Genomic DNA, 23195 nt, shown 5'->3' with positions numbered 1-23195 from the left:
GGTCTAGTGAGGGTTTCTTCAGGATAGGAAGAATAATGGCATGGCCTGTCCCGAAGAAGCCTTAACAAAACTCTAATGCAGAAATTCTAAATGTAACTCTTCTTGGTATCTGTATGCAGTTTAGGTAACATTGTAATTTGGACATCCAGAATATATATCTTTTTTTTACCCAACTGGTTAGGAGAGCAAAGCTGCTTTTCTTGAAGCATATATAGTATAATTAGAATTAGAAGTGGCCAAACAAAGGTCCTAATATACCTTGTATTTATCTATACCATTTTCATTTCCAGAACTGCCTATGTTTCTGAACAAACAGAATTAGAAGAATGAGACTAGTTATAAACACCCCAGTATTCACAACTCACTCCCTGCAATGAAATCAGCACACACAAGTAGGAGTGAAATCTGCCACAGCATACAGAAGTTTTCTTAACTCTTATGTCCTTTTTTCTTTATATTTGTCTCTGCTCTCTTGTGTCACTGGGCTTGATTTATTAAAGCTCTGCATAACTGGAAAGGATATGATTTCATTGATGAAGCTGGGTGATTCAGTAACCCTGGAATGGATTTCCTGAACGTCATTTGCTATTTGATAGGGGTCCGGAACCGGATTCATTCCGGGTTTGCTTTGTCACCCAGCTTCACTGATGAAAGTGTATCCTCTGCAGTCTTGGTGAGCTTTAAAAAATCAGGCTCATTGTGTCTCTAAACCCCTGTTGTGCATCATTGTGCCATAACCAGCTAGTCATAGCTCTGTTATATACAGCCTAATATAAACTTACTCTTATATACTTAGTGCCTCATACATTCCTGTTACATTTAGTGCCTTGTACCTGTTATACATTGTGCTTGCTGTGTCTGATGCCACTCTATTGTAAACGGTATATCATATCTCCATTACATACTCACTGTACACACGGCAGATTTTCGCCCGATAATTGGCCGATACCGATTATCGGGCGAGAAAAATTTGCCGTGTGTACGCAGCTTTATGCTTCTTTATGCATTGTCTATTATGCAATGTCTGTTCGGTTTCTTGTATCTCTTGGACAATGTGCTTTACACCACTTTTTACTGCCTTGTAATGCATTTGTATATGGACTGCTTCATGTCTCTCTATTATTTTCACTGTGTCATTCCTCTCTTTAAAAAAGTACGTTTTACTAATAAAGTGTTACATGTGTTCAGTACTTTTGGAATTCAATACTTGCTAATGTCTATAAGTTATAAAATGGGAGACTTGAAACTTTAGATTAGTGTTGAGTAACAAACTGAGCCTGATTTATTAAAGCTCTTCAAGGCTGGAGAAGATACACTTTCATCAGGGAACCTGGCTGATCCAGCAAACCTTGAATGGATTTCATAAAAGTAATTTGCTATTTTTTAATGTTAGTTTGAAAGTGTATCTTCTCCAGTCTTGGAGGCCGACCGACTGTCTTAATAAATTCTGCTATGAGGTCAGGAAAGGTAAACTTTGGGCTTGTGAAAAGGATTCCAAAGTAATGATAAAATATGAAGGATATAAGGCACCCCTGTCAAGTCTTATTTAAGATACTGGAAAAGTTCCAAAGCAAGATGCTGTTTCAATACTATATACACCTTAAAGTTACATTACAAAATACGTTTTTTTCGACAAAGGCCTTTTCTGAATTTGCTGAGAACAATAAAAGTTACAAGTCCAAAAAATATTTCATTAATTGCTCCTCCCACTCTTTTTTTTTTTTGCCTTCCTGGTGGGCACAAACTCCACTTGCCCAATCTGATCAACAAGCATAACCATATGCATATGAAAAGTTTCAGTCATTGGACTGGTAATACTACCTGTTTTATTAATTATTATTATTAGTCAGTAATATTACCAATATGTGTACTATGTATGTAATAGGTGTGTTTTTTCTATATTAGACAGTTTTATGATTTGAAATGAGGCACCAATAGGTAAAAATATATTTTATAAAGCTGAATTGTGTAAAACCTTGCCTGTCAGTATTTATAGGTGATTACATGAGGTCTTTCTCGTTTTGCCGTTCATTTCTCGAATTGCCGTTCATTTGGCTGTATCTAGTTAGGTTTTGGAAACAGTGGCTAAAATATTGGAACATTTAAAGAGGAACTAAACCCAAAAGTGCCAAAAAAATCCACTTACCTTCAATCCCGGACAGTCTGATTCATCCAGAGGTCTCTTCCATCGGGTCTCACGTCGTTCCGGCATCCGCCCACGAGCCATCATTGTCTCCTCTACTGGGTTCTTCTTCCTATGCCACCCGACCCAGGCGGGAGATCAGGTGATGCAGTTTAGAAAAAAACTTGCCGAAATTTTTTTTCCCATGAAAAGGCTCCTGCACATGCCCGAGCTGCTCCAGCATGCGCAGAAGGAGCACCCAAAAGCCTCCTGTGATGCGTGACGTAGGTATCCCAGGAAGCTTTGAGCTCCCATTCATTCTCGATCACCTAGGCGATCAAGGGTTGTCTACCCTTTTATGTAAAGTGAAATTTCTGAGTTTAGGTACGCTTTAATGAGATGAATCTTTAGTTTGATGTTTTTTTGGTAAATCTCATTTGTAAAAAAAATTGCCATATATCTTGTCACAGATGACTCCCTACTCCAATTCTCTGATGAGACTCAGAATTCTGTTCACTCTTCTCACAAGATTTGGTATAGTTTCCTAAGCACTACTGTAACAGTTGGTGATGTAATTACCGTGCTGCTCACCTACAGGAGAGGAAGCATTAACTGATGCATTAACACAGCAATATATTTACTGTTACAAAACCCTCTTTCTCTACTAAGATGATTGCTAAGTACACAAAACCCCTCCTGGGCAAAAGATCAGCTGTAGGGAGCCCCTGAGCAGGACTAGCTCTTGGATACCATTAGACTTCTTTGGGCACATCTTGTACAGTACAAGTCTTCTTACCAGTGGATGGAGTCCATGTGTTGCATGTTTCTTTTGTCTCTACTAATCAGCAATCATCTCACTTTAATTTATTTTACAATCATAGAAAGTAGATATGCAATAGAATCAATATGCAATGAAAAAAATATTCAATGCGTTTCAATACCTTTTGACTTTGTTACAGTGATTTTTTATGTATAACCTAATCTTTTTTATACACTACAGAGCATCTTAAGTAATATTAAATGATCATACGTTTATGGCAAGGTCTGACAGCAGCAGCCTGTAGCAACTACCTTGCAAACCTTTTCAGTCTTTCTTATTCACTGGCTTTCTTTACTGGAGTTAATAGGTACAGAGAGTATAATTTGCTGTCTGGTAATAAGAAAGACCAACCTTCTTTGCTGTCCTTGAAAGATGTGATAAAATTTGCTTTTGTAGTTTGACGAAATTATTTTAAACAAAATAGATGCTCAATGTAGTGTGTAAGCTATTCTGACCTGGGAAGAAAACTGGAGGCTGCCTTCCTCCCGATAACTATCCATCCCTGCACAATAATGAGAAGGTAAATCACCATGGCATGTTCTTGCCAATTTCATTTTTTAAATCTACATTGATTTTAAAAAATGAGCCTTCCCTGCCCTGTTAGATAAAGGCTGTATTCATGTTAAACACAGTTGCAAACTAATATATAGGAGTGATAGGTAGGCAATATCCAATTTATGGTTTATTCTTTAGATACAGCATTGCGAACAAAATGTCACATCTTGCCTTCCAAAGATCTGACTAGCTTGCCTTATATACAACTTTCTATTCAAGAAGGATTTTGTATACCTATTTCAGTGCACTTTGTACTCTGATGGATTTTTTTCTGTTTTTAAGTCACCTGAAAAGCTTCCTATAAATAGGGAACACTAAATTAGATGTTTCTCCTGTAGACAAAATGCAGTGTGGACAACAGAAAATTTCATTATAAAAAATGTAAATGCTGCATTTTGAGCTACTGTATATTGTATACATTTATTTTGCTAGGGGACAAGTACAAAATTCAGTTTTGCTAAAATATATTTCTGAATTAAGTGGAACTAAAATAAAAAAAAATCATCACACTTACCTTTAGTCTTGCAGATTCCTTGATTGAGCTGGACCTTTCGTTGATCCGGTCCCGCTCTGTCCTGTTATTCCTTTTTGTCCCGGTGTAAATGAAGTGCTGGGCACTGCCTTCTTTGGCCTTCTTTTTCTGCTCAGGTGCGAGATTGGGTGACATAACCCACTGTAAAGGTGAAAAAAAAGCCGATTTTACTGCGCACGCGTGAGATCTGTATCTCTTTTTTCCTTAGTAAAGGAGCCGCCAAGAGCCCTACGCCAGGCATCCCGGGATGCCCTGCGCTCCCATTCAGTCTTGATCACCGCGGCTGTTATTGCTGACTTCTGTTTAAGACTTGTGGCTTAGTCTAGCTTGGGCACTCTGAATAGCAAACCTTCCATCTTTGCTTGGCCGCTGTTTGCATTCTGCTCAATATATTTGTAGGACCTGTCTGCCAATTTTTACAAGTAGGCTCTGTGCTCATCTTTGGAGTTCTCCCACTAAAGAGAACACTAGCTTGACTTGGTCCAAACTAATTTGATAGAACTACAGAGAGGCTATCACACAACTAACCACCACTCTGAAAAACAGGCTAGTGGTGGCCATTGGAGAATGAATACTGTAAAGCATTTGTTTTGATTTAATTTGATTTGATGAATTATTGATTGATTTGATTAATTTGATGAATTATTGAATGGCTGAAAAACTCAAAACTATAGTTTTTTCTGGAGTTTAACTATTATTTTTTAAATACATAAAGAATGTAAAAGTAAGTGTTTCTTTGTATGCTACATGTAGTATTCCAGGATGGTTTGCTTACCATGCCACCTCCAAATTCTAAAGAGTTCAGCAATGGCTCTTACATCCACTCTCAGTATAGGTCCACTTTAACATTTTTTTTTTTAAGTTTGTTTATTGTGTTCTTTTTCTTTCGCTATTCAAATAGTTGAATGAGTGGACACATTTTTGGCCAGGTTAACATTTATGTCCTTGGATAAAAGCAACAGTAGGAATAGACCTTTTGATAAGTTGTGTGATGTACCAGAAGGTTAGTGTGCAGTTAGGCAGAAAATTGGCTCCCTGGCAGTTTGTGAGGAATAGCTATTAAGAACAGACAATTGCTCTATTCGTGAACTCTGCTGCTCGCTGTCTCCTGTATGTTACAGCTATTTCCTGAGCAATCTCATTAATTCTGTGCTGTGAGGTTTATGTAAGGCAAACAATGTGAAGCTTGCAGCCTTGGCAAAGCAAAATTTACATAGTGGCCGTGCTATTGTTTAAGTGTATGTACCATGAACAGGAAAGTAGGCTGTGGTGGCTAACATCCTTATCAAATCTCCTGCAATCACTGTAAGATATGACTTGCAAGGTTTCACATGCTGTTAAAAAGAAAATAAGCATTCTTCTGTGTTAGAAAGAAACAAAGGGCCCTTGTCTCTGGTTACATAATATGGCTTAACTGAATAATAGTCTTGAGGATGAAAAATATAGACCTTGTTTCTGAGATAAGTAATATGTGCAGTGCATAAACAGACATGCCCTGTAAAAGTGGTTATACAAGAAGAATCTTTGCTGGAAAGGTATCTTGGTAGTGGGGCCTTCCAACAACCTGTTCATGTCAATAGCTAATTACTACAAGTCATAAGAATCTATTATTTTTTACTTTTGCATTTTTTTGAAATTACTGTAATTACTGTAAATTTGAAGATGTTGTCCCTATATGCAAATACCAAGTTACAAGTGCTTATATAGTAGTTGTAAACAATTGTATTTGTGAGAAAGCCCTACAAACCCTTCATCATCTTTTCAACAAATTAGGCTGCATACTTGGGGGGAAATAATATTTTTGAAAATGTACCAAAAGCAAAGGCATTGGGTCTTTTGATGGTCATCCTTCCTACCCACTGATACTTGTGTTTATTCTTCTAAGGCTCTAGAACTGCATATTTAAAGAAAAAGGGAAGGTGATTTGTATATACTAGGTACTTGTAAGGGTTTAGATCAGAGTTTATCCACATTATTTCGGGTCCTAGGGAACCCCTGACAGTAATGACAATATGCACAGCTTGCAGTATATTAGCGTGATAGTCAGTGGGATGAATACCTCCTACATTGATGGTTTCTGGGAACAATGTCACCTTTACAGTTAGCCAAAAAGAACATCAGTGACAGTGGTAACTAACGTGAGAGGCTTAATTTTCTTATGCTTTTAGCAACCTGTGGAAAAACCCTAGAGCTCTATAGAACCTTGGTTGGGAAACACTATATTATAATAATGGTCTGTGAATCCTAAATCCTATCGGTGATTGAGCAGGCACACATACACTGCTTGGCCAAAAAAATGTATCCGTAGACATATTATGATGATGGACATTTATTTCAGAGTTGGATTAGTTTTTCCCCAAAATCTCATACTGATGGTCGGAGAGTCAGTCCAGCACATCCTTAATATTAATTCATATAGTAGAGATTTTTATATTTTCATGTCATATTCTTTTTAACATCACTCTGTATTTTAATTCTTTTATTCTGTTTTGTATTCTTTTCCCCGAGCTAAAATAAATAATTTAACAGAAGAGAGAAAAAAAAAGTAGTCTTACAAAGCTTTAAAAATTGAGCTATTTTCAGTACAAGAGCATATCACCTCAGAGACACACTCAGATATGTATTTGCCCTATTCTGCCTCTTGCTATTAAACATGCAGTATACACCAGCATCATCTGTATTGCGAATAACCTGGCATTCCACTTTACAGAACTGAGCACCTGCTGATGTTTGCCATTTACTCATTGTCTGTATATGAATTACAGTTATTATTCTATTTTTAACATTACCATTATACGGTAAATGTATTGGGTTTTTCATTGTTTACAGAGTTATCCTGCAATTCTTGCAGCTATATACAACATATGCTTCATGGAGAATAATTTAGAATGTAATTATCCACATGGCCATCTGCTCTTGCTGGTATGTTGGCTTGAAATCTGAATCAGAATGAAACTTGGCACAGGCTGTGTAAATCCACATTTATTTGTTTCTAAAATATCACAAAAGAGCTGTTGACTATTTCGAGGCAGAAGTGTCATGCTCTTACTGACATTTATTCAAGAAATAGGGAAACTTACAAACTAGTCATGATATACTGAAAATAGTTTTACTAACTTTAAAATAAACTCTGAACAAAAGCTCTTTTTTTTATAGCGATGGAAATTGTTAAAACTCCTGTCAAGATTTAGGATTTATTATTCAACAAGAAATCCACCCAATATTCTAATACTTTTGACTAGTCTTTGATTCTCCTGTCAAAAATGGCATCAAATTAGTTCTACCCATGTGAAATGTTTTACCAAACAGAATTCGCCTAACATTTGGTCTTCATTGTCAAATAGCTAGCTGTCAATTTGTCCTATTCCTTTTCGCAACATTACATTTTAATACATTATATTTAAACTTTTTTTTTTTTGGTTTAAAGTGGGCAATGCAAATTTTAAAATGCTGCTTCCTAAAGCTGAATTTTCATGAATAATTTTATTTGTATCTGAACAAAAAATAAAATATAACCCTGCATTTGCCAACCCAGCATACTGTCCCACTAGCAAGGTAACATCATGTGCAGCTTCAGGCTCTTCAGTACTCCCTGTACCTAGAAGGGGATGCTGGCAAAAGAGGGGCTCATGTTCCACCTATATGCCCACTCACAGTGTTTGCCCACTCCAGTAAAGTAGTTTTAGGGGTCCCACAGAACCCTAACCGTGTGGGTTAAAGAAAATGAAAACTATACTTTAATATTTTATTTCCAGCTAATATTTGTTTACACTGAAGGAGCACTGAAAGAGTTCTAACATTGTCATGGTTTGATATGCCCAGGGAACTCTAGGGAAGGAACAGGTTCCCCTGACACCATTGTCCATATCTAGACAAAGATAATTAATATGGCCAGTGATGTCATAGAGAGTTCCCTCTGATGTAATTTTCCTTCTTTGGTGTAAATCTAAATATAGGCAATCAAAGGGAACTCCAATCAGCACAGTTCCCTTGGTAGACAATACCATGCTAATGTCAGTAACTTCTATGGGGTCAAACGCTATTGGAATAGGGTAGAATTTAAGTGCTACTATGAAATTTGACCTGACATAACCGAATTGAACAGTGATCGACACCCAAGAAAGGTGATAGTTATTAATAGTGAAAATGTAACAATAACGTATTTTTGGTGTGGTATTTACATTTGCACTAACCTGCACACCAGGGTGGATGGGTCTGTGGATCAGTGGTGAGGGGTAAATATTAGCCAGTTTCCCCTGGGCAGCACCCCCTTTCTGGGCACTGGTGGTGTTGAAATGGTTCTGTTTTGGTGACAACAGAGGGCTTATACAATACTGGACAGGTTGTTTATTGTTTTGGCTGATCAGTGTAAGTGCCCCTCTTCTTATCCTGTTGACAACAAAGCCAGAAGGGATACATGGCCACTGAAAGCAATGTAAACTTGACAGAAATTCTACCATTTCCCTATTGTGTACAAACCTGAATAATGTGGCTACATGTGTCCTTTAAGCTCAGTATGTTGCTTATATGTAGAGTTGACTACGTATTTGATCAGCCTAGCAAAGTGAAACCATTCAGTGAATTTCTGAGGCTGAATTTAGAACTTAGCACAGTATGACATCTTTTCAGTTTCTAGTCGTATATAATTTCTCATTGATTGACAGAGCAAAGCATTCTGCAAATCTTTGGGAGGCTGGTGGTTTCATTCATTTTTTACTGTACAATTTCTTCTAGAACACTACAGTGTGGATGAATAAGGGGAGCGTATTAAAATAGTACTGCATCATATGTATAACTAGGAGGGGTTTGTATATGCTTTAAGATAAGAAGTATTTTTATAAAGTGGCAGTTTGCAGATCATTTGTTAGTGGGGGTAGGAATCACCTTTTCCATAAAGCCTGTTGAACAAATGGATTCCCACACATCTGTATTTCCCAAAATTTATTAAAAAATCAAGCTCCTACTAATATTTGTCATGTGTGAAGTTAATGAATTTTAAATCTATCAGCCTTATTTTACAACATTTCCTGCTTTCCAATAGCAAACTGTTAATTTTTATCTTTCCTTGCACATTTTTACAGAGACCTGTTATCCTGAATTACCGATTTGTAAACATCTTGTTCCGTAGTGAATTAGCAGTGAATCACTGGCTGGCAGGATTTTGGATAATGTAAATGTTTCATCTAGTTCTTTAACCTACACATCTTCAGGGACTCGTAAACTGATAAGGAGAAAAGAAACTTGTTTTTTCATATTCTAAATAAGCCTTGTCAGAGATTGTATCCTTTTAGTGTGAACGTAATGACTTCTTTGCTCAGTTGCTTAGCACATTGGTTTGGTTGGACCCTCTGTGATGGAGGTGTCATGCAAGACCTACCTAAAGTGCAAGCCAAATTGGTAACTCATATTCTAATAGCCACTTGTTGCCTTATTACTAAGACGTGGAAATAAAGTGTACCCACTTCTTTAGTGGCTTTATATCTGTGTGTGTCCGAATAATGGGACAGAGCCACGGACCATGTCCCCAATATGGATCACAGGCTCAGGGTGGTGGGTGGGTTGTGTCTCCCACTCAGACCTGCGATGGTAGAATGGGCGGTTCTGGCATCATAAGGTACTTCCCCTGTAAGTGACACATGGCTCCCCGCACATGCGCGGTCCGGAGTCCGTAAATTTAGGGGGCCGTGAGGTCTAAAAGGTTGGCAACTACTGCATTAGGGGGACACTCTGTTAGTCAGACATTAACTTTAGTTTATTTAATTGCAAGAACAAGCAGATGCTTACTTTGTTTTATGTTATTGACTTTTGTAGAACACTCCTAAAGTATTAAAACTTTTTATCCACTGCCTTGCTGAAGTGACGGAAAAATTGGCCTGAAATTGGAATTAAAGTGATGGGAAAAAAAGTTTCCATGGAGACATAGCTAAATGCACCTTTTGACCTACAAATACAAATTGACTCCAAATATTGGCCTTATTACTCATCGAAGCTCAGGCATCTCCGTATTACACTATTGTGCATTGAGAGATGGTGGGGTAACACTAATTATTTAGATTTGTCATTATGATTGTACCCAGTGGTACTTGTCTGCACATAGCCAGGAAACAGATGTGTCCGTGTGTTTTCTGCATTAGAGGAAATTCTTCACTGAAAGTGTTCATATTCAAAACAGTAATCACAGAGTTTTCCTACTTAGACGTGGTGAAACACAGCTACTCTCTGTCTAAAATAAACAGTGGTCGTTAAATGCATTTCAGTGTTGCTTAGAAAAGTGGATTTCTGATGACTACATGGCTTCAGTCCAGTTGGGAATGACCTTTTCTTCATATCAGTTAGTTACTGAAAGTGAACACAGATAAAGATTCTGTTAAACAGTTCTTGTATAGATAGCTATAAAAGAAAAAAGGAGATTTTACTTCTTTTTGGAATGAATAGTCTGGTAGCCTAAATATTACCTGATGTAAATCGTCCAGGTTTCATGTGTTTCAATGGCAGTAATTGATTCCCTCAAGGGAATGTCGGATTCCCTGTTTTAAAAAATGGAGCTCATTGTGTGAATATTCGCTTTAGTTATTCAATCTTGTAAAATCATCTGCACAAGATTGACTATGCAAAAAATTAGGGTTTGCATTGGAAAATTTAGTATATATTCATACAGGTTTTTTAGACAAGAATGTCCAATCTGTAATTTGGTAAATTCTGGTAATTAATAAAAGTAACAGCAAGTGTAATATAATGATAATATATATTATATTATCATAATATAGTATTGCTAATGATTGTTGATTTGTATATAAATCCAGTTCTAAAAGCACTTAGAGGTTATAGCAGACGTTATGAACAAAACCCTGAAGACTGGGCAAATCAAAGATATGTCTAAAACAATTGTATTTTACTAACTCTGAATTGACAGTGTTTATTGTTTTATATTGTAGCTTCTATATATGTAGTTCAATACTTAGAGCAATAAAAAGGCTTCTGTGATATGTTTCCAAACAGACTGTTTGTATACTGTGGTAAAAAAACAATGTGAACCCCTCCTTTCGAAAATGTTAGTTGGCTGGTTGAGTCTGACCTCAATGACCACGCAAAAGCATGAAGATAAGGAAAGTTAATGTTAGAGCATTTGAACTATCTACATAATCACTGCCAGTGACTTGGAAGTACTGGAACATTGGGGTAACCCAACAGCATGGCAACCAGCGTTTTCAAATTTCACTTCAGTGACTGTAGTTTACACTTTTTTTCTCAGCATAAGTATGCTTGCATGGGGTTAGGTTGACCACAAACTGCAACTTCATGAAGAAGACTATTTATATGTATGCTGTCCTTTTGTCACAGATATTCAGAAACATGTGCATAAGCTGTACATATTTGAGAGGATCAGAACTGCATTGCAATAGCAAAGCTGGCATGCTATAATTTCTTTTTCACACCTGTTCCTTTGTAGTTTGAGTTGTCATGGTGGGATTTACTGAAGTCAATCTCATGATATCAGTGGTCAGGAGTAATACTGAGTCTTACATGCTAGCCAAAATGATGCTCACTTGGGTTTGCAGATCCTGACATCTGTATATACCTTCATGCTCATTTACACACCCTGTCAACTGTCCTGAAAGTTTTTCAGCCAGGGTTCCTCAAGAGGTTGCTAGGGGTTTCTTGATCAACAAGCAATATGTGACTCTTGGGTCAGTTACCACTGACACCAATGATCTGCACAGGTGAAGTTTCTTCCACTGGTCAGCATGTAAGAGGCATTCTCCCTATGACCACCACGCTAATGTACTTTAACCTGTTGATACAGTAATTGTAGCAGGGGTTCCTGATACCCAAATGTTATTTCAAGGGTTTCCCCATGTTCAAAAGGTTGAGAAACAAACAAAAACCTGACTTTCACTTTGAAGAATGGGAAAATTAGCTGTTGGTTAACTCTTGCAAAAGAGAAACAACTTATTCAGTGGGTGAATCAGTCTATAAAATCAGTGATATTGAACGCAGTAAATTAATGAAAAAATGTACAGCAGTGAATGATTTGTCAAAATCAAGAACATTTTAGAAAATTTGCCCTTGATGAGTGTTGAAATACTTTTTATTTCTTTTTAGAACTGGCAGCAGTGACCCATATTGCATTGTGAAGATCGATGATGAGACAATCATCAGGTACAGTATTTTTTTTGTTGAACTTAAGGCAGTCAATTAAATATATATTTGTATGTCAAAACATAAGTCCTATAGTCAATGACTCTAAAAACTACACTGTGTTATAGTACTGCCTGTAACTGCAGGGTATGTGGGATGTGATTAGGGAACTTAACCATCATGGGCAATGAATACCAGCTGCAGACTGCCAAGATCATCACAGTGTTCTGTCCTATTCTCTGGAACCTGCCAGAATCTGATGAAAAGCTCTTTGAAATGCTGTATAGCCTACAGGGGATTTTAAAATTCGATTGCATGAGATATCAAAAAAAGATTTAAGTACATTTTGTTCTGCTGTATGTAAAATACATTTTTTACTTGGATTTAATAGTGACATTTTGTATTTGCAGTTTAACTTTCTACATTTACGGCTTCAGTTTTTTGGAATCTATCTAATGGACCTTTATCTGACATTTACCAAATGTGAAAGACAGTTTTAATGGCTGCCATCCAAGTCAAACATTTGGGTTTACCTATCAAAGTGCGTAGTTCATAAAACAACTACAGTCATAGCTGTCCTGTTTGTGGCCGCTGGAGATTAATGAAATCAAAATAAAGTTTATACGACTGCCATTTGGAGAATAACAAGGAAGTTATAAATAGATATTGCAGCCCTGGATTTCACAGAGAAAAAGTCTAAAAATGTCATATTTTTCTGTACTGAATTTACTTTAAAATTTTGGAGTTACAAGGGTTTTTCCAATATAAATAAATTATAAAGTTACCAGTATATTTTTTTTGTAAAGTACTGAATCATTTCTGCAAATCTGTGGTTGGGTGTTAGGCCATTTGTAGTCTGCATACACAGGGTGTGTGATAGGGACAGAGCATCATCTTATACTAAGAAGAAGCTAAGCAAGAACTTTCATGGCAAAAGCACCAGGTGTTATTTTAATGATTTAAACAGATTTAGAATAGTAAATTACTTTTGAAAGACCATAAAGCAGACCTAAAGTTTCACATTTAAGTTTGTATGGTCAGGCAGGTCATTATTGCAGAGAGGGACAGGCTATGTGGCTTCTACAATGATGCAACTTACCTGCCTGATTTTGCCCCGTTTCTGGTAGAAAGCTAAGCTGCGTATGTGCCTGGATGACATATGATTATGTCATACCGGCACAGCTGATCCAGATGTCGGAAGATCATCTGGAAGCGGAAGAATAGAAGGAAGATGGCGGCGCAGTGGAACATGGATAGGTGAGTTGGTTGGGTTTAAGTTCTAACTCGTAGTTCGCTTTAAGATGTTAAAGGTTAAAGATTTTATACTTTAACTAGTTGTGAATACTGGGTATGTTACATAGGCAAAACACATTCTTTATAGTACAGAAGACTTGTGTAGTATTCCCTGCATGTTTAATGCTGACTTTTGATCTTTTGGGTCCCCATGCCAGTCATAAAAATTCAGGAGCCACTTCTTTTGCCTTCTTCTCTCTCAGTGGTAGTGGGTACAGCAGAAAAAGCATGCCTTCTACTAACTACATTGATCTTAAAGCAGAATGAATCGGTTATCAAACTATTTAGAGTCTAGTAGGAAGTAGGAAGAATGATAGATACCAGACTACATTTTCTAGCGTCTCTGCATTATAATGAAAACCATGTGTTGCAGCAGAATTTGTAGATATAAGACGTTGGTGGTGAGCAATTGTAGCGCCTTACTTCTGTTAAATGAGAGCACTGCTACAGCAATATGTTTTTTTTCTATTTCCAGTATTACAAAAGTAACTATAATTATAATTAGGTACTTACAACATGATTGCTCTAGGAACTTTCCTTTCTTGATTTTCGGTTTAGTTGGTTTTAACAACTGTGCCATTAAAAACTAAAAAAAAAACCCTTTCTTTATTTCTTTTCATAAACGTCTAGTTATACAGCTAAAACCCACACATTTCTCAGTATGTAGGTGCCTATTGACATTCAAGGTTAGTCATTTACATTCTGAATGCTTGTATGCATGCCTCTTGACTGCCCAGCAGAGAAACCCGACAGATTAGCTTGGCCACCCTGACATTTGTTGAAAAGGTGGTTAGAAAGAAAGCGGAACCTAGTGCTGATAGTGTTGTTGTAAAAGAAAATAATAATGGTCAGGAGGATAATTGGTTATCATTACAGATTTCTAACCTGTCTCATTCTGTATCCTTAGTTTGGTAATATATATGGCAGTCATGCATGGGATCCATATACATAATATTGTTGTCAGATCAGCTGACTGTAACCTCATGAGTAGCTTTAGCCATATTACTATATTATCTTTAAATAAAAAAAAAGTGTTGACTTTTTTATTAAGGGGTGTAATTTTAGTTTTATATTACTTTTTCTGGTTCATGCTTTTATTCTCTATGCTTTATTATCCTCTTTGACTTTGCCCGTTCACTTGGACACAATAGCTTAGATAGCTTATGTCTTAGAATGTTATTACATATATTATATTATCATCAGTTAATGTTCTAAAGGAATAAACAATGACTGTGATCTTTGGATAGGACAGCAACAGTGTGGAAGACTCTGTCACCATTCTGGGGAGAAGAGTACAAGGTCCACCTGCCACCCAACTTCCATTCTGTTTCTTTTTATGTCATGGATGAAGATGCACTCAGGTAATTTTTAATTTATATATTAAAGCAAAGAATATCTGTAAATCAGAACTTTTATTCTTTATTTCAAATTATATTTTTTTTATTGATTACAAAAGGATGCATTTTATATAAATGCTGTTACAATGCTAGACCTTTACCTGTTAGAAAACACCTATGATAAAAAAAAACTGTTACTGAATAAATGAACTGTTATTTTTTTTTAATATTATTAATATTATTTGAATTTGACAAAAAAAATATTATTTGACAAAAAATGTATATTTGAAAAACAAATTAATTTTATTGAGAACAACAAATAAAGTTACATGTCTGAGAAATACAATGTGGTTATTTTACACAAATAGGAGATTGGATCAAAAGTAAAAACCATATAATTATATGAAGAAAAATAAAAGTGTTCCTGACAGAAAGTCATACCATGAACAGGCATTTCTGTTAAAAGCTCCATATAGAAGTTCAGTTATAGTTGCTGTAAATGATTGTTAGTGATTGTTCATTGCACCAGTGGAAATTAATGAGTGCTGTACAGATAGTAAGTTGCTTTACTGCATATTTCTGTATCAGGAAAATATAGTACTCCATTACCCCTTTGCTTTTATAATTGCCCTGTTCAACAGAACAATCAACCTAATTTCATCAAAGATTTTTAAAGGCAAGGTGTATCAAAAATATAGCTCTTTTATTGCAAAAATGTCCTTACTAGTTGCTTTAAAATGTTTGGTTGACTGTTTCATGTTATGTTTGATATTGCAATGATCTTGGTAAGTAGACGGCACCCAACACCTGTAGTTCCTCATCAGTTCCGCTGGTGGGCCCCTCCCACTTACTGTGCCGTAATTGGATGACAGATCTATCTGCTTCTTGAAATATTGTACTTTTCTTTGAACATTTTTATCTGTGGATTCACTTTTCTTAAAAAAAAATATTTTTTTGGTTTTGTGCAATACAGGAAAGTGGTAAAACACCATCAGGTTATTTTTTGTTGTCTGAACCCTGCTAGACATATTACACTTTCCTTCCTGTTCTAAAGGCACAACAGGAAATAGGATAAAATCTCCCCTATGTCAAAACTTCTCCAGAAAGGTGTTCCTGTAACAGTTGTCCTGCACTAAGGTTTTTCACTCATGCATTGCTCTGATGGCAACTTAAAATGCTGAATGTCTGCTAACTTACCCCCTAAGTGGTCACCAGTACAAACAACAAGAGTAAATCTTTTGGGGACACAGACAGCAAAAAAAAGTGAAAACCTTCCCTACACTTTTTTGTAAAATGAATATCCGTGTCAGTCAATTAGTGATCTGGCAGGATGGATCACTGAATGATGGGGACAGCTGTACAAAGGCTAGATGTTCTAAAGTCAAATGCTTGTGATCATCTCATTTGTAATCATGAACATTCATTTCATGCAATGAAAATCTGGGTCTGCATAAATGAATTCTACTAAAACTATCTATCTGCCAGAGATGAGCTGAATGCTGAAAAGGGAAAAGTGCTTTGCAAAATTCTGAAAACAAGTTTTCTTAAAATATTGTCTAGATGGGAACACAATACTTATTACAGATTATCACCTTAGATGTATTTAAAATTAATATGATATTTGAGTAATAAATCTTTCAATCTATGCATTGAATTGTTATTGTGGACCCCTTCTTCAAAATCACATACTCTTAGTATATGTATACTAAGAAAATGTCTGTATATGTATACTAAGAAAATGTATGTATAAGAAAATGTCATATTATACTTCTGAAAGTAGTTTTGGTGAAAACATAGAAACTTGGAGCATACACAAACTTTCCTTCCTTTGCACCTTATACATTGACTGTGATGAGGAGCAAAGAAAAGGGGAGTATGTGCAGGTTCCTTCCCAAGCAGACTTATGACTTTCTTTGCATTGACAAAGCACAAAGTTTGACAAAAAAAAAACATTATAGAGAGTTTTATTGACCTGTAGTGAGGCACAGGAGCCAACAAGAATCCCTCAGCTTTACACCCTTGATTTATGAAATCCGTATTTGCATAAAGGAGCACCCTGGGATTCAGGGACCTCGAGGAGCTGTGGAATATGTTAAATGGTATGTACAGGCATTACAATATAGGCATAAAATACAAAGGGAAATTGTAAAGCTTAACAACAAAACTCAATTATATTGAAGAATGCATTTTTGGATGCGCACAGCTCAGGTTTGTTACTATGCAGAACACTGTGGAAGGCAGTACACATCTTTTCTGGGAAACATTAATTGATTAGTAAATTAGAATCTCAAGCAGCGGAATGAGGTTCATTAGTGTCTAAGCTAGGATAACGAATACAAATGATATGAATTCCACAGAGGTTTATTGTCCCCTTCTGCAACACACATGGTTTCAAAAGGAAAATAAGGAGCCTGCATAATGAGCTATAGTTAAAGAGAGAATTGTAGAAAACGCATACTTCATTTGTGCTGAATTGCAAATTAGGTGTAGAATATTTTTGCAGGGGAAACCAATATAGCGTAATAAATGGAATCCGAAAAAACTGATATACGCTAGGAAACTGAATAGCTTTCTCACATCCTGTCACCACCATAGTTTCTCAACTGTAGTATAATATATAAAATTGTTACTAACCCATATAGTCCATCTATTTTTTTTTCAGTAATAAATACCTGTCAGCAACAGGGACAGGCTTATTTTATCTACAAAACAAGGCCACATAGGTGATTTGAATTACCAGATTTGTCTGTGTCCCACAAATGTTCCAGAAGGATGAACGGTCCTTATTATATTTTGATTACATCATGAGGAACAGTGGAGGTGGTCAGCCAAGGTGTAAGATATATTGCTCTGACATAAAATGCACCACAAGGCTAAAAATTCAGATTTTTTTTTTTACTTGAAGCTTTGATAAACTCCTTGCTCTGTAAATGGTGGTTGTTACAAACAATTTTACTGAATGGATTCACCACTGATGGGTTAGGGAATGGAACCTAGGCATCTTTGCCTTTTGCTTATCACAATGATAGAAAATCCTCCCTCTTATTTAGTGGGTTTTTGATTACAGTCATATTCTATTCATCACTAAAATATGATCAGTAAAAGCAGTCAAGCCCAGATCCTGCACTATAATTTTTGTGTGTATATGCTTGCGTTTCACACAGACAAAGGTGTGTTCTCCATAATGCTGCAATGAAAGAGTTAAGGAATGCTGGAGATATTATTGTAGTATTTATCTTCAAGTCCTGGTAAAAAAAAGAAATTTTTTATTTAGAATTACACCCTCCTTCTCTCATTGTTCAAGAATTAACACGGAAACTGAAATTTAATGGCACCAAATATCAACAGTATTCTTATCAGGTCCTAGCAAGCAATACATGTAATAGACTGCTAATAAACGGTTCTATTGATGATTTGTCATTTGCATAATGGAAAATCTCAAGTTAAACGAAAATGCAGCAGCCCATGACCAACAAAATTGTGAATGTCCTACATCTCTAATGAGAACTGTTTGTTTTTTTCTAGTCGTGACGATGTGATTGGAAAAGTCTGTTTAACACGTAACACACTGGCAGAATATCCCAAAGGTATGATGTTTTTACTTAATTATAGCATGAGTATCAGTTTTTCTTAGCTAGTTTACAGTTTGTTGTATAGTATAGTATACAGTGTGTTGGGTTAAAACTTGTAGTGTGACTGGAGGAATTACACAACTGTTTAGTTTAAAGGTGCAGTACAGTGTTTACAAAATTTAGGGGGGAGCAGGAATGCTGTATATTGTGGCATACCTTGTAAATGCTTTTCTCAACAGCCATTGCTCACTTGCCCTTGGAGCGTTCATCATCGCCAGGCCTTCTTCAGGGGTTCAGAGTCTCTATTTATCTCATTTGGCCTAGATGACGTTACAGCTATGTGCCCTGGCACAGGATTGTAATAGGAATAGGAATTGTGTTGTGCTCTACACTTGAAATAAAATGATATAATATTGATCATTATATTATTCAATTTATTATTGAAATAATGATATAATTGGAGAGCATTCCTAACTTTGTCCATTTAAATTTATTGGGACATATGAACCATTATAAATATGGTAATGAGTCTGGAGGTCTGTCCTAAGGAAAAACATTTTATATAAAATAAAATATCAAAGTTTATTAAATTATACCTAAGACAACAGAGAGTATACTCAGCTATGTTGAAGATCTAAAAACTATTCATTTGCATTAAATTAAAGTTGAATATATTTTTAGGAAGAGGCCTCGCTTGCAAGTCATTATAGACAAAGTATATTTTATTTATTATGAAAAGGCATGTAGCCAGAGTCAGAGGCCTACCTAAGGATGTACAGAAACAACTGTATTTTTATTGGTCAATTGCTCAAAGTTCTGCAGCTTTTCATAATAAAGACCTTTGATTTGGTTGCATAGACTACTGAGTTCTTTAATATCACATGCATAGAATTTGAATTTATTTTCGTGCACATTTTCTGAACTTTCCCTACACAAATTTTTTTCTTTGGTTTTTGGACTAAATGGCAACAGGATTGCGTGCATTGTTTTTCCTATGGAAAGACTACTGGCCTGTCAGTGAGTGATCAACTAACTAGGCTTCCAGAGTTTGAGGTTAACTGACCTACCTGCAAATGATTCTCAGCTTTGGTACAGGTATGAAATCTGATCAGAAAAACAGCAGAGACTTTCCATGATGAAGTTTCCTATGTATCTCCTTATGGAGGATCATTTGTACTCCAATTGATTTTTCGGCTGCAAAATCCACCCCTAATATTTGCAAAGTCATTACAGAAGAGTTTAGGGAGAGGAATGATAGACTTAGTATCAATGTCATTATATCTCACAGAACAGTGGATAGAAAAAAACTTAAATGTATGTATTTAGGACCAACACCTGTCAATGATCTAAGCTGTTATACCTTGCACTTAAGAGGTGATGTTACATTATTATTGTTATATTAGGGGTCGACACATTGTTTTATGACTTTCAGTCCTACCTGCCCGACCAAAGATAGGATTATACACCTACCTCCATTTACATTTTTATTGGATTCAAAATCCAATAAAAAAATGCAGTCATCTTTTTTACACAGTGTGGCAGCACAAGGTGAATTCCTTTTTTTTGATAAATTACTGTGTCTGCTGATTGTAACCTATATTATGTCAGGCTTAGAAAAAGTTACAGAATAGCGACTGCAAGGTGGTGGACATAATCAACAGTTCTGGGCCATACCCCTTCTCAAACATAAAGACATCCATATCTAATACAAAAAAATGAATATTGTGCTCAACTACATTGTGATTCTTATTTTCCTCACATACTATAGACAGTTTCTGGAAGAGCCAAATAATGTAACTACCTAGGACCCAGTTTTGCAGAGCCATCCAGATATATATTGACGGGGGACTAACCAGAACGTGGCTCTGGGGCACCATACAAAGTCATTTTCTGAAGGCTTAATGATCCTACATTTACAGCAGATATTTGTATACCTACACAAATAAAAAAACAAAGTCCAGGTGACCTGAGCAATACTGAACAATTCATTGAGTGGGCCCTTTAAGCACCTATTGCTAAGGAATAAATTTGTTCGTACACATGAGTTTTTAAAAACTCCCAGCATAGCCACTTTATGTGAGGCTTCCCTGCCCTTTTATTAATGAGCCAGGTAATCTGGAGGGAGGACTAGTGGATGGGGCAGCCAGTCTTCAGACTTACCCAGTCTTTTCTGCAGTCTGAACTCCAGGCCTCCTATTCTATTGTCAGCCTCCTAAAGCAGAACTTTCATTAATAAAAAAAAAAGTTACATTTACCTTTACTTTTGAAGAGCCTTTAATCCCTTCGCAATTTGATTCCAGTCAGTATTGCTTTGTCCTGGATTTCTTTTTTATCAGACCACGCCATCTTTTTCCAGGTTCTTCTTACATCACCCAATATTGCAGTGTGCAAGCGTGAGAACAGGGAAAGGTTCCTCCTGAAAATGAAAAAAAAAAAAAAGCCAATCATACTGCACATGTGTGAGATTGGCAGTTTTTTTTTTTTAGAAAGCCCCTTCCATGCATGCCCAATGCCTAAAGGAGCAGCCTGGAGCCTCTTGGGATACGTGATATATGTATTCCAGGAGGCTCTGGGTCTCTCAATCAGTCTTTACTGCCGCGACAGTAAAAAATGTAAAAAAAGGCATTTAGGTTGGCCACCTTTTCATATAATGTTAAAAATGATAGGTCCGCTTTAAAGGGAGACCAACCTATATTCCTCACCAAGTTTTCATTAAGCCCACGACCATCCCCGTGTTCACATCCTTGTTAGCCATTTCAGCTCACATTCTGTCACTAAAATATATATATAGTGAAATAGTGTTGGGAAAACTGGTAATATTATGCAGAAGAGTAATCGTAGATACATGACTGCGTCTACAGGATCTTGCGTATGCATCTTAGATTGGCGTTAGCATGTCTCTGGAGTATACGTAGAAGTTTACCTGGGAGGTTTTTAACATGCTCTAGAGGTGGCATCACTGGGAACCCATACGGGCAAGGTGGAGTAAATTCCAGATACCGTGGACCCAACTGGGGTGATAATTTAAGTCAGCTGGACCTTTAGCTCTGAGGGTAACGTTATTGTGTGTTTAGAGTAAAACAGAAAAAGAATTGTCAGCAGAGTGTGCTACCAACAAGTCTTCAGTTCTGTGCAAGAAGTCTGTCTGCAAACAGATATATATACAGTATATTAGTATACACAATGATATCAGAAGCATCTATTCACAACATTTATATTTAGAGAAAAGCCTAAACAAAGTTTATACTGTTTAACCTAATAAATGACCTAAGTACCTAGGTTGCTTGGAGGCAGTAAATCTCTTTTAGTGATATTGAAACACTGAAATGTTTACTGTTTTTAAAAAATAAATGTTATATGATTTTATCAAATTTTACTGTATTACTTGATTGATCCCTAAAAAGTCCCATTAGCATTGCATATAGTTTATATTCCTATGTTTATTTCAGAATGTGGCGTCAGTAGCATATGGTTACATCAACAGGGAGTCTTGTTACAACTAAATTACAGTGATATCAGCAATTTATCCAGAACTGATATCAGAAAATGTGGCATGATGACTCTATTATATATGATCAGAAAACTGCTATTTTACTAGGGAGAGAAATAATGGGACTGCAACTATATTGCTAAAGGCATTTCGATGTCAGAGAGACTGCAATGTTAAATACACTTCCATTTTGACCTTTTTAGAGGTGGAGTGTTTGCTATAACTGCAACCTTGGTGCTTTAATGCATTTTTATAAATGCATTGCTCCACTAAAAGCTTTCTTTAGCTAACACCAGACCTGAGTATTGCTCAGCTAAAACGTCTGCTCTTGTGAGAGAGAGGGGCTTCAGTTATCCAATGATAACCAATAAGGCAAAATTGAATAAAAAATGATTCTGCCTAATGCTCTAATAACTCTTCACTCAACATCACAGTGTATCCTAAAATTGTTCAGATTTGAAGTGGGTAATCGGGCCTCCTGCTCTAGTGAGAACATATTATAAAACTAAAAAAATGTGTATATAAATAACCGTTACCAGACCAATCTGCCAGATCTTGGACCTCCATCACAGGTAAACTTTACAACTTGGTCTAAGACAAACCCTAAACAGTTACAGGTCAATGATGGCACAGCAGAAGAATGGTGATACCACCATGTGGCTATCCTAAATGTATTGGTCAAAAATCACTTTTGTAGGATATGAATATACTTCTCTAGAAAATGAAAAGTTGGATTGAGATTGAGTCTTCTGGATGTCAGATTGTTTTCATCATGCCCAGTAAGCGTAATATTTGCAATGTGAAAACACTGCAAAAATAAGTCTTCACATTCTTTTTTGCTATTGCGTGGATACAGTAAAATGACTGATATAAACTCCTAGCTACAATGATAAGGAACTGGGGGGTTTTTGAAGTAAAAACCTTGAAATTAGGCATTTATGGGTTGAATTTAAATTCAATTAGTAACATTGTGCTTTGTGTAGGATACAATGGATGGATGAATTTAACAGAAATTGATCCTGATGAAGAAGTTCAAGGAGAAATTCACCTGAAGATTGAAATATTAAACATTGAGCTGCCTCAAAAACTGCGCTGCACTGTTTTAGAGGCAAGGTAAGATTTATATGCATAAAGTTATGAAGTGTTTTCCATATAGTTATAACACCCATAAATAAAACTTCAATATGTATAGCAATCACATTTATGAACTAATAATATTATTGTCAATACAGTGATTTTCTTGTTATTCACTTGTTGTGTATGCAAGTTTTCTAGCTAATACACTAACCAGACGGTACGAGTATGGTTTGCTGCACTGGCTACGAACATGTATGC

At 36.2% G+C, this 23195-nt stretch overlaps 1 protein-coding gene across 3 annotated transcripts in view; it reads left to right on the top strand.

Moving 5' to 3' along the window:
- LOC140334470 (ras GTPase-activating protein 4-like) overlaps window positions 1-23195 on the top strand; it is a 66137-nt gene that overhangs the window by 6260 nt on the left and 36682 nt on the right. For 2 of the 3 annotated variants that reach the window (XM_072416750.1, XM_072416764.1), the window contains exons 2-5: window positions 12133-12189; window positions 14709-14822; window positions 18324-18385; window positions 22844-22973. In XM_072416750.1, coding sequence (XP_072272851.1) covers window positions 12133-12189; window positions 14709-14822; window positions 18324-18385; window positions 22844-22973 — 363 coding nt within the window. The remainder of the gene's footprint in view (window positions 1-12132; window positions 12190-14708; window positions 14823-18323; window positions 18386-22843; window positions 22974-23195) is intronic. The other variant, XM_072416756.1, reaches the window with a different exon arrangement.

Source organism: Pyxicephalus adspersus, chromosome 1 (assembly GCF_032062135.1).
Source record: "Pyxicephalus adspersus chromosome 1, UCB_Pads_2.0, whole genome shotgun sequence".
NCBI lineage: Eukaryota > Metazoa > Chordata > Amphibia > Anura > Pyxicephalidae > Pyxicephalus > Pyxicephalus adspersus.
Note: the sequence above shows the minus strand (reverse complement) of the source record. Positions and strands in the feature narration are given on the sequence as shown.